This window comes from Mustela erminea, chromosome 14 (genome assembly GCF_009829155.1).
Source record: "Mustela erminea isolate mMusErm1 chromosome 14, mMusErm1.Pri, whole genome shotgun sequence".
In the NCBI taxonomy this organism is placed as follows: Eukaryota; Metazoa; Chordata; class Mammalia; order Carnivora; family Mustelidae; genus Mustela; species Mustela erminea.
In genome coordinates this window covers 41,895,625-41,908,608 of record NC_045627.1, presented here as the reverse complement: position 1 = coordinate 41,908,608, position 12,984 = coordinate 41,895,625, and the positions used below count along the sequence as shown (strand labels likewise).

General features: G+C 37.4%; 1 protein-coding gene across 3 annotated transcripts in view; it reads right to left on the bottom strand.

Moving 5' to 3' along the window:
- Nucleotides 1–12,984, bottom strand: part of LRMDA (leucine rich melanocyte differentiation associated) — a 1,046,803-nt gene that overhangs the window by 205,673 nt on the left and 828,146 nt on the right. For all 3 annotated transcript variants that reach the window (XM_032314126.1, XM_032314125.1, XM_032314127.1), the window contains one exon: nt 1,526–1,610. In XM_032314126.1, the coding sequence (XP_032170017.1) occupies nt 1,526–1,610 (85 nt within the window). The remainder of the gene's footprint in view (nt 1–1,525; nt 1,611–12,984) is intronic.

The following is a 12,984-nucleotide window of genomic DNA, read 5'->3' as shown; positions in this document are numbered from 1 at the left end:
ATTATGGAGGCTTATCATTGATCTGATCATGTCCTTCTGTTGTGAAATCTCAATTTCATAGCTAGATCAACTTTTATAAGTAGGCTTAAGGATTCTGAGCCCTCAGTTCCTTTGTATTATACTCAATGGGCTATAGATTAAAAATACCTTTATTCAAATATAAGAAACCACTAAATAAATCCATGAGGATATAACACTGGAGTGAATTTGTTATTCTGTCTAGATGTGGTATTATTATTTACTTAGGGGAACTCCCATCCCCTCTCAAAAAAAAAGTCTCTAGAGGAATATGTTTGACACTTCCATAAGGACATTCAGTGAAGGAGATCTATACATGCCCCTCAAAATATAGCACACTAGCAGTTATTCGTTCTACCTGCCTTTGAGCAAAGTTGATTTTCACAAAACTGACCCTTAATGAACAGAATCAAAATTGAACCAAAATAAATGTAAATGCAAAAAAGTTCTACTGTGCTGAGACATCAAATAGGCAACTGTGATGTTCAAATCACAGACATCTGGAATCCTGCATCATACTCTTGATTATTTCCTGCAGAATAGGAGTGTGCCATTTACCCAGAGCCCGCAGGTCTTCTCTGAGCACAACTTCATCACTTTCTGAGCCTCTCTACAGTCTTTGTTTCTACCGACCCAGCCTACAACGTAGTTGGCATGACAGACCTGGGCCAGTACTTCCTCTGTGTTCCCTAAATGTATGAGGGGAATTTCCTGCTTGTAGAAATACTATTTAAGTATGGAATGCCCTCAAATGAAGCCTGTCCTTACCATTGGAGGGTAGATTCACAATTAAGAAACATGGCTGTCGTCATAACCAGGATAAAATAAACAAGTTATACTGTATGGCTCTTCCTGTCCCTCTAGTTCCAACAAAGGTGACAATACAGTCCTGGTCTAAGCAACCAGCTTAGGAACAAGGCAGTTTTAAATTATATTCCATGCAAACACTAGAGATGACAATAGAGATTCATGACTTTGGAAACACTGGGTAAACCAAATTAATATTTTGGAGATCAGATAATTTAAGGAAAACTGTGCACTGACTCTCTGCAATGTTGTTAGGCAAACTGGAATTCTTTTTAGCTGTAATGTAGAGTTCATTCATTTTGAAATTACAGATTTCAACTATACTACTCCCAAAACAATGATACTTTTTACAAATATTAGTGAGTTTCACAATTTTCTCCATCACTTTTACTGCAGGTAATGATCTACTTAGCAATTTTTAAGTACTATAATTTCTACTTAAAGCAAAAAAAGAAAAAAAAACAAATCACAAAATAATATTATAGCATGGATTTATTTGCCTTCCCAGTAGACCACCACTAAATTCTGTTTAATATGAGTTAAAATCGCTAGGCTTGACAGGTATGGTTTTCTCATCAAGGACTTGAAAAGCACTGTGTTCCTTCTAAAGTGCCGAGACAGCAATAATGAGCCCAGAGCTCTGCATAGCCAAGTGTCCCTCCCTGCAACCACTAAGAGCAATAAAAAGTCAAGTTCCTACCTCGGTGATTGGTGAGATCCCTTGAAGCAGCAGGCAGGGGTGTATAGTGGTTCTCTGGAGAAGCTGTGACGCGGTCGCTGGAAGCCTGTGTAATAAAAGAAAATGTCAACATGAAGTAACACCAAACGCTAAATGTCTTTATTTACCAAACATGCCTCCTAGGGATCTGGGCCTGGAAGAAATATTACCAACCAAAACTCTCCTTTGGAAGCAGGAGTTGTCTGTGCTGAGACAACGTTCTGGCAAGTGTAGGGTGGCATCCAAATCTTCAAGAAGCCTTGTGACAGGTGGAAGGGCCCTGAGTCAAGGGGACTGTTTATTTCATGAACCAAAAGGAGGAAGAAAAGGAAAAGGCCAGAAATGGTATAGAGTTAGGGTTCTGTCACAGGCCTTCTTCCAGTACTTCCTACAGATTAAATGTTAACGATGAGTGGATTTCTCTGGAAACCAGTGAGGACGCTGAGCTTTGCTGTAGGATGGACGGGAAAAACAGGGCAGGTTGGTGTGGGCCCCGTCGCACAGAGACACACAGAAGCTGACGGCTCAAGCAGCAGAAAGGGACCATCCTGAAGGATATAAACCACTGTGTATCTTGCAGTTGGGGTTCTGGTTAAGCTTAACCAGAATTGAAAAATTCATCTAAAATTTGGGATGTAGTGGTTATCAATAAAATTTTGCCATTCCAACACCTCAAAGAAAATGATATGAAATATACCTTGAAGATGATTTTTTATTGTACACAAACAGCTCTTTAACCATCAAACTATATACAGTGTGACCCGTATGTGTAAGTGGTGCTATCTTTCTTTCTCCTCAGCTCTACAGCCATGGGGGATGAGGCCAGGAACAAAGGGCTACAGGAATGGGGTCAGTTATCTCTCAGAAACAATGACCAGTCTGTCACATTCAGAGTGTGGCTGCTTATAGCAAAAAGCATCACCACTGCAATTCTTACTGAGACTTCCGAATCAAATGCTATTTTTTTTTTAAATATCCAAAAAAGAACATCTGCTAGGATCAAAATCCTAAGCTTACAACCTTTCCAAGCTTCAAGAAAAAGTAAATTTCATTAATGCTACATTTTTCTTTCTGGAATAGGAAATACATTCTATGGGATATATTTGCCCTGCTAGGAGCAGGCCTTTTTCTCCAAAGAGATTATCTACATTATAGGAATCAAAACTAAGTAGGAGATTAAACCTACTTGCTAGAAAAACCCTTTAAACCCCGCTTCTGACATTTGAGATGTTTGATTAAGCGGCTTTCACTGGAGACTTACAGAAAGAGTTCTGAATGGGGCAGAATCAGAAGCTCTGTCCCTAAGGTAGAGACAGACTTCAGGTAGCATTACTTCACTCCAGCTCCAAGGGAAATATGTGGTGTTTAAAGCTTGATCCAAGGGTATTGGGTCCAGAAAGATAAAAGTTCAGTCACTAAGAAAATTCTTTTAAAAAGTAGACAAGACTTGCTAGATACTACACCATTAGATATTTAGGATGCTGCAAGAACATAATAGAGTCAGAAATTAGATTAAATTTCAAATACTAAATTCACCACATGTCCCTCCACTTGACAGTTAGGGTCTCCTGTAATCCCCACATTATAAATGAGACACAGTGACAGTGTTCTAAATATAGCACCTAGTCAATACTTGTGGCAGGATATATGGGACGAAGTAATAGGGGCTGTCCTTCCACAGATCTACCATTCTTCCTTAGTAGAAGGCCATAGTTTCTTTCTCTGTCAGTGTTTCTATTCCACCTCAATGTTAAAAAGGCCTACAATTCCAGTATGAGTTTTAGGTTGCTATATTGTGATATTTCTTAGTGAGTTTAATCTCAATTTGGGCTGTTGACAATTTGATGACAGCTTTTCCTAAAATTACTGGAAGAAACTACCTTTCAGCAAATACCTCTGACTGGGCAAAACATTAGAGCTTTATAACCAAGAGTAAAATAGCTATTTACTTTTATTTCCAGTGGTAGTCAAAGCAAAACTGGTATGGCTCGAGTTCTGTTTCGCTGTCATCGTTCTATGCCTAGCATTTAATTACTTTTCTGCTCAGTGTCCATTTATAAACTTGAGTCATGGAAACGAATCCAGGAAAAGAACAATTTTGCAAAGGGTGCCTTTCAGTTGGAACTTCTATGGCTGGATGTTTAGGGAAACTTCTACAAATTAAGATTCTCACTATCAGTTCTTTGACTTGATTCTTATCAAAATGAAGTCCATGTGATCTTTTCAATTTGTTCCCTGAATATTATGCTTGCAGGCACAATTAAGAAAAGCATGATTATCATATGGAACAAATGGACAAGGCAATGTCTTCAACTTGCACACTACCTGCCCCCAAATAAAGAACTTCCTTGGAACTCCAGTGCCACAATTGGTTAGCATGCATTACTAATAAAACAGCATGAGCAGGGCAAAATAAAGAACTTCTCTTGAATATGAAGCAACATACCCATAGTATATCGAGTATGAGATGATAGAAATATAAGTGGAAAAGCTTAAATCACGTTTTCTTTTACCTGGATTAAGAAGATATACCTAAAATAGGAATAGGGAAATTTGGGTAAATCTGAATCTTTAGAATTACAAATCCTTTCAAGTCTTTGAGTCCTTACCAAATCTCATATCTATGGCAGAGAATTATACTTTTACATTGTACTTTTTAAATCACTTCTGTCCGAAGATATTTGTAATGTATACAATAAAATATTAGCATCCAGAATACGTATGACCCTAAATAATTAAAAATACGATAGAAAAATGGACAATGGAAGTATCAGGAAATTCAAAGGAGAAAAAACCTGAGTGGTCAATGAATGAAAGAGAAGATGGTCAAATTCACTAGTCTGAAGAGCAATGCATATTAAAACAAGACACAATTTTTCCACTTGCCATACTGGCAAATTTTCAAGTCTTGCAACAAGCGCCAAGGAGAATAAAGAGAAAGAACTTTTATCCTCTTGTTCCTTGCCATCAGGAATGGAGACTCGTTCAACTACTTTGGAGAGTAATTTAGCAATATCTAATAAAATTGAAAATTGGTACAGCAACTCCATTTCAAATGTATACACTAAAAATTTCACTCAGGTCTATGAAGGAGAACATAAAGCAGGTTTATTGCATGATTATTTAGAACAGAATAAATTGGAAGTAGTTCAAATGCCTATCAATGAGGAAAATGGATAAATAAAATGTTATAAATTCATATGACAGAATAATATTTAGCATTTAAAAGTAATAAACCTGATTTAGGTATCTCAACTTGAAAATTTTAACATGGAGTGAAAATACAAGTTGCAAAATGATAAATGTGGTATAATATTTATATATGTGTAGTTCTTTGACATCATGTTTGTATGGAAACATCTAAAAATTATACAAGTTAAACAGTATATTCATGAAAATGGTTGTCTCTGCCAGAAGACAGAGTAATAGGACCGGGACTGACAGGGTGGGAGGACCTTCATGTATATATAAAAGATTTATTTATTTTATTTAAAGACAAAGCTTAGAAACAAATATGTCAAAATATTAGAAAATACAAATTCTGTCCCTTGCCATTGGAAAGGTAATTACATGTGTTCATTATTTTTCAACTTCTCCACATTTTTGAAATTTCTCAAAATTAAACAAAAAAATTGAAAAAGAAAAACAAGATTCCTGTGTCCTCTCTGATCCATACCATCCTATATTTATATGAACCCATAAGGAGAGGAAATTTCTTCTAACAACTTCCCAGCACTTGCACAGCATGGATTAAGGCCACTTATGGTTGTTTTTTTGCAATGAAATATCCCATTTCTGTTTTTCCTAAGGCTGCTGAGTGTGACAATAGATTGGCAAAAGCTGCTAAATAATAGTAAATATGTATCCCCTTCACACCAAGGCTTGAAATGCTCATGCCAGCCTGGTAAGTCCTTCTGCCTAAGATTTGTCAAAGTATACTAAAGGTTTCTGTCCTTTTTCCCTACTCACAATTGGGGAGTTCCTGATAATTTTTTAAACTCACATCAGTAATGATAATAGTCATGAATATACTACACATGCAATTTCCATAATGCAGGAAGGAAGGGAAAACTTTGGCAACCTCACTGGAAAAGAGTCAATGGAAGTATAGTACACTCCATAAGAGACTTGCAAAGTGAGAATTTCACTCAGTGGTTGCAGGAAACAAATGTCTTCAGAGGAGTATGTAAAATTCAAGTCCCTTCCCACTGGGTGCATTCCATGGAAACCTGCATTCCAGTGGATACTTCTGAACATCATGGATGCCCTGAAGGAATATGATACAGACCACAGGAGGAGCGATTTGGCAGGCTTCAAAACAAGAAGGGGGCAGCTACAAAGTTGTTTAATAGCCATAAATCTCTTACTATTTTTCGCAAAATACCATCTAAGACCACATCTCTACAACTCATTCCCCATTACTCAGCTCAAGTGGAGCGCTTTGGCATGCTCACTCACCCTTAAATCATACACAGCATAAAGTGATCCTGGGTCTGGGAAATTTGTCAGCCTCCTTCAAGTAAAAGCAATCTTCACTTTTCATCACAACTCATTCCCTGAAACTGTGGTATAAAGCTGACTCTTCTAAAAACATTTATTTTCTTTCATAAGAAAAAGCATCACTCATTTAGTTATCATGTATTTAATAACCACCTACTATATGCCAAGCCCTGTGCTGAGAATACCAAGAAAAATAAAATGAAGGCTTTGGTTGCATTTCTGACTCATCAAAAAAAGAAAAAAGAAAGGATAACCATGATTAATACTACTTATTAAGAGTCACCGACTGGTAGCATGACCCCATGCTCTGTATTATCATGGAAATTTGTCCCTGACCACTATCATGACACATGAAGACCTGAAACAGTGATTATGCCCTTGCTTGTTTCTTATTCATCCTAAGAGAGAGCTTTCAAGATTAACTGTATTAACTTTCCAAGATTAACTTTACTATTAACCCTTGTACCCAACACACTGCCAGAAATATAGGAAGAAATCAGTGTATGGTGACTAAATGAATAAAAAATTTTAATGTCAAAGATAAAACAGGCTAAACAATGATTATAATTCAACACAACACAACACATGTGAGCCATGTTCCCAGAATCAAAGGTGAAAATTTGCCGTCACCTGAAAGTTTAAATTAGAAGCCAAAGAACCCACCACAGAAGGAGACTCCTGACCCACTCCCAGGTGAAAGCACCATGCTTTTCATTGTGAAGTAAGACAGAAAGTCTCATGACAGACACATTGGGTTGGGGACAGCAGAGGAGTTTAGGAGCAGAAATGGCCCTATATTGTAAGAGCCAGAAGTCAAGAAATGGGGAGGGAATAAAAAACAGTAAGGTAGGGGGAAGAGCAAGATGGCGGAGGAGTGGGAAATCTAAATTTCATCAGGTCCTAGAAGTTCAGCTAGATAGCTATCAAACCATTCGGAACACCTACAAACTCAACAAATCAAAGAGAAGGAGAGCAGCAATTCTATGAACAGAAAATCAACCACTTACGGAAGGTAGGACCTTTGGAGAAGTGAATCCCAGGTGATATACAGGAAAAGAGAGGGGAGGGGAAGGGGCCAGCTCCTGGCAAGTGGTAAGGCAGTCCAGCACAAAATCGGAACTTTTAGAAGTCTGCCCCATTGAGGGATGGCACTCCAGAGGCTAAGCGGGGGAGGTGGAGCCTTCACAGGGACAATGTGGTCTCAGGACATGCAGGGTCATAAAAAGACCAGGGGTGCTTGAGGGTGGCAGAGCTCTCAGGTATCAGAGCAGGGAAGCTGGCTGCAGAGACAGAGCCGAGGAGGAGCTGCCAGCTTGGGATTACCTTAAATGGTAATCCAAAGCACAGTCAGGTCACTGCTCTTCAAGCAAGGACCCCAAAAGTGGCAGATCTGGGGAAACCTGCTCCTTTCTCTTCTGGGAAAAGCACAAGGGAACAGGGTGTGGGAATCAGCTGTGTTTGGAGACTCCCAATGGGGCCATGCACCAGAGACTGAAACACTCTGTCACAGGCTGGATGAGCACAGAGTGCGGCCACTGACCAGGGAGGCAGGAGGGATTGACTGCTTTTATCTGAGGGTGCACTGAGGAATGGGACTCCGTGCTCTTGGCTCCTCAGGGCTGGAGACTGGGAGGCCACCACTTTCATTCTACTCCTCCAAAGCTCTACAGAAAGCATTCAGGGAATAAAAGCTCCCAGAGTGAACTTGAGCAGATTACTTAGCTGGCCCCCTGGCAAGGGTGGTGCAATTCCATCTCAGGCAAAGACATTTGTGAATTACTGCAATAGGCCCCACCCCCAGAAGAACAGCAAGAACACCCAGCCAAGACTAAGTTCACAAATCAATGAGAACTGCAAAACTCCAGAGCTTGCAGAATGCAACACAGAATTCATGGATTTTTTCCCATGATTCTTTAGTCTACCAAAGTTAAATTTCTTAAATTTTATTTTTTTCTTCTTCTATTAAAAAAAAATTATCTTATCTATTTTAACCTGCTTAAACTATTTTATCTTATCAATACCTTTTTAAAAAACTTTTTTAAATTTTCATTGCTATAGTCATATTCTGACTTATTTTTTCTATACATATAGGATTTTCTTTCTTTAAAATTTGGGGTACAGTTTCTTCTAAGAGATCAAAATACACCCTAAATCTAGTGCATGGCTTTGTTCTAGTCTCCAGCCTGATCACATTCTTTCCTCTTCTTTTTTCTTTTTTCAACCAACTTCTTATCAATTCCTTTTCTAGAATCTTTTTAAATTTTCATCTTTATGGTCATATTCCATCCCTTCACCATGTTTACCCTTATTTTTGTATCTATAAATTTTCCTTTCTTTAAAATTTTGGGAGGCAGGGACGCCTAGGTGGCTCAGTGGGTTAAGCCTCTGCCTTCAAGTCAGGTGATGATCCCAGGATCCTGGGATCGAGCCCTGCATCGGGCTCTGTGCTCAGGAGGGGGGCCTGTTTCCCCCTCCCCCTCTGCCTGCTTCTCTGTCTACTTGTGATCTCTCTCTCTGTCAAATAAATAAAATCTTTAAAATACACCCAAAATCGAGTTTGTGGTCCTGTTCTATTCACCATTCTATCATATATATATATATATATATATATATATATATATATATATATATATATATATATATATATAAATTTTAAATATAATTTTTAAATTAAAATATTATAAAATAATAAAATAATATTTTATTTTGTTATATATATATATATATATATATATATATATATATATTCTCCCACCCCCGTTTCTTCTCCCCCAGTTTTGAGTCTCTTCTGATTTGGTGTTAGTGTATATTTTTCTGGGCCCATTTTTATCCTTTTAGTATTTTGCTCTCTCATTCATCTATTCTTTTCTGGATGAAATGACAAGGCAGAAAAACTCACCTCAAAAACAAAGAATAAAAGGTACTACCGATGGCCGGGGACCTAATCAATATGTAATATCTTATATTAGTAAGATGTCAGAATTAGAGTTCAGAATGACAATTATCAAAGTGCTATGTGTGCTTGAAAAAAGCACGGAAGATACTAGAGAATCCCTTTCCGGAGAAATAAAATCCCTTTCTGGAGAAATGAAGAAATGAAAATCTAACCAAGATGAAATTTAAAAAGTGCTTAATGAGATACAATTAAAAAAAAAAAATGGAGGCTCTTACTGGCAGGATAGATAAGGCAGAAGAGAGAATTAGTAATATGGAAGACCAAATGATGGAGAATAAAGAAGTTGAGAAAAAGAGAGATAAACAATTACTGGACCATGAGGGGAGAATTTGAGAGATAAGTGATACCATAAAATGAAACAATATTAGAATAATTGGGATCCCAGAAAAAGAAGAAAGAATGAGAGGGGCAGAGGATATATTAGAGCAAATTATAGTAGAGAATTTCCCTAATTTGGTGAGGAAAAAGCATCAAAATCCAGGAGCACAGAGAATTTCCCTCAAAATCAATAAAAATAGGTCAACACCCCATCATCTAATAGTAAAACTTACAAGTCTCAATGACAAAGAGAAAATCCTGAATGCACTTTGGGACAAGAACTCTGTAATCGACAGTGGTAGAAGTATTAGATTGGCAGCAGACCTATCCACAGAGATGTGGCAGGCTAGAAAGGACTGGCATCCTATATTCAGAGCACTAAATGAGAAAATCATGCAGCCAAGAATATTATATCCAGCTAGGCTATCATGAGAGATTTAAAAAAGCTTCCAGGACAAACAAAACCTAAAAGAATTTGCAAACACAAAACAGCCCTCCAGAAAATATTGAAAGGGGTCTTCTAACCTAAGAGAGAGCCTAAAAGTAACAGACCAGAAAGAAACAGAGACAATATACAGTAACTGTTATCTTACAGTCAGTACAATGACACTAAATTCATATCTTTCAGTAGTTACTCTGAATGTAAATGGGCTAAATGTCCCAATCAAAAGACACAGGGTATCACAATGGATTTAAAAAAACAAAACAAAACAAAACAAAAAAACAAGACCAACTGATATGCTGTCTGCAACGAACTCATTTTAGACCCAAAGCCACCTCCAGATTTAATGTGAGGGGTGGAAAACAATTTACCATACTAATGGATATCAAAAGAAAACTGGGGTAGCAATTCTTATATCAGATAAATTAGATTTTAAGCCAAAGATTATAATGACAGATGAGGAAGGACACTATATCATACTCAAAGGGTCTGTCCAACAAGATCTAACAATTTTAAATATTTATGCTCCTAACATGGGAGCAGCCAACTCTATAAACCAATTAATAGCAAAATCAAAGAAACACATCAAGAATAATACAATAATAGTAGGAGACTTTAACACCCCCCTCACTGACATGGACAGATCATCCAAGCAGAAGATCAACAAGGAAATAGAGACCTTAAATGACACAGTGGGCATCTGTGGAGGACTTCACAGATATATTCAGAACATTCCAACCCAAAGCAACAGAATACACATTCTTCTCTAGTGCACATGGAATATTCTCCAGAATAGATCACATCCTGGGTCACAAATCAGGTCTCAACCAGTACCAAAAGACTGTGATCCTTCCCTGCATATTTTCAGACTACAATGCTCTGAAGCTAGAACTCAATCACAAGAGGAAAGTTGGAAAGAACTCAAATACATGCAAGCTAAAGAGCATCCTGCTAAAGAATGAATGAGCAACCAGGAAATTAAGAAAGAATTGAAAAAATTCATGGAAACAAATGAACACACAACTGTTCAAAATCTTTGGGACACAGCAAAGGTGGTACTAAGACAAAAGTATACAGCAAAACAAGCCTTTCACAAGAAATAAGAAAGGTCTCAAGTACATAACCTAGCCCTACACCTAAAGGAGCTAGAGAAAGAAGACCAAAGAAAGCCTAAACCCAGCAGAAGAAGACAAATAATAAAGATAGGAGTAGAAATAAATGAAATAGAAACCAAAAGAACAGTAGAATAAATCAACAAATCTAGGAGCTGGTTCTTTGAAAGAATTAATAAGATTGATAAACCCCTGGCCAGACTTATCAAAAAGAAAACAGAAAGGACCCAAATTAATAGAATAATGATTGAAAGAGGAGAGATCACAACCAACACCAAAGAAATACAAACAATTAGAAGAACATATTATAAGCAACTATATGCCAGCAAATTTGACAATCTGGAAGAAATGGATGCATTCCTAGTGACATATAAACTACCAAAACTGAACTAGAAGAATAGAAAACCTGAACAGACCCATAACCATTAAGGAGATTGAAGCAGTCATCAAAAATCTCCCACCAAACAAGAGCCCAGGGCCAGATGGCTTTGCATGGAAATTCTACCAAACTTTTAAAGAATTAATACTTATTCTCCTAAAACTCTTCCAAAAAATAGAAATGGAAGGAAAACTTCCATTCCAAACTCATTTTATGAGGCCAGCATTACCTTGATTCCAAAACCAGACAAAGACCCCACCAAAAAGAATTACAGACCAATATCTCTGATGAACATAGACGCCAAAATTCTCACCAAAATACTAGCCAATAGAATCCAACAGTACATTATAAGGATTATTCACCAAGACCAAGTGGGATTTATTCCTGGGCTGCAACATCTGTAAATCAATCAATGTGATATAATACATTAATAAAGGAAAGAACAAGAACCATATGATACTCTCAATAGATGCTGAAAAAGCATTCGACAAAACACAACATCCTTTCTTGATCAAAACTCTTCACAGTGTAGGGATAGTTGGTACAAACCTCAATATCATAAAGGCCATTTATGAAAAACCTACAGGGAATATCATTCTCAATGGGGAAAACTGAGAGCTTTTCCCCTAAGTTCAGGAACATGGCAGGGCTGTCTATTATCACTTCTGCTGTTTGACATAGTACTAGAAGTCCTAGCCTCAGCAATCAGACAACAAAAAGAAATTAAAGGCATCCAAATCAGCAAAGAAGAAGTCAAACTCTCACTCTTTGCAGATTATATGATACTTGATGTGGAAAACCCAAAAGACTCCACTCCCAAACTCCTAGAACTCATAAGGGAATTCAGAAAATTGTCAAGATATAAAATCAGTTGCATTTCTATACACCAACAGCAAGACAGAAGAAAGATAAATTAAGGAGTGGATCCCATTTACAACTTTACCCAAAACTGTAACATACCTGGGAATAAACCTAACAAAAAAGGCAAAGAATCTATACTCATAAAACTATAAAGTACTCATAAAAGAAATTGAGAAAGACACATAGAAATAGAAAAACATTCCATGCTCATAGATTGGAAGAACAAATATTGTGAAAATGTCTATGCTACCTAAAATAATCTACACATTTAATGTAATCCCTATCAAAATACCATCAATTTTTTTCAAAGAAATGGAAAAAATAATCCTAAAATTTGTATGGAACCAGAAAAGACCCCAGATAGCCATAGGAATGCTGAAACAGAAAACCAAAGCTGGTGGCATCACAATTCCAGACTTCTAGCACTATCACAAAGCTGTCATCATCAAGACAGTATGGTACTGGCACAAAAACAGACACAAAGCTCAATGGAACAGAATAGAGAGTCCAGAAATGGACCCTCAACTCTATGGCCAACTAATCGTTCACAAAGCAGAAAGAAATGTCCAGTCGAAAAAAAGACAGCCTCTTCAACAAATGGTGTTGGGAAAATTGGACAGCCACATGCAGAAGAATGAAACTGGACCATTCTTACACCACACACACACAAAACAGACTCAAAATGTATGAAAGTCCTCAATGTGAGATAGGAATCTATCAAAATCCTTGAGGAGGACACAGGCAGCAACCTCTTTGACCTCAGCTGCAGCAACTTCTTCCTAGAAACAATGCCAAAGGCAAGGGAAGCAATGGCAAAAATGAACTATTGGGACTTCATCAAGATAAAAGCTTTTATACAGCAAAAGAAACAGT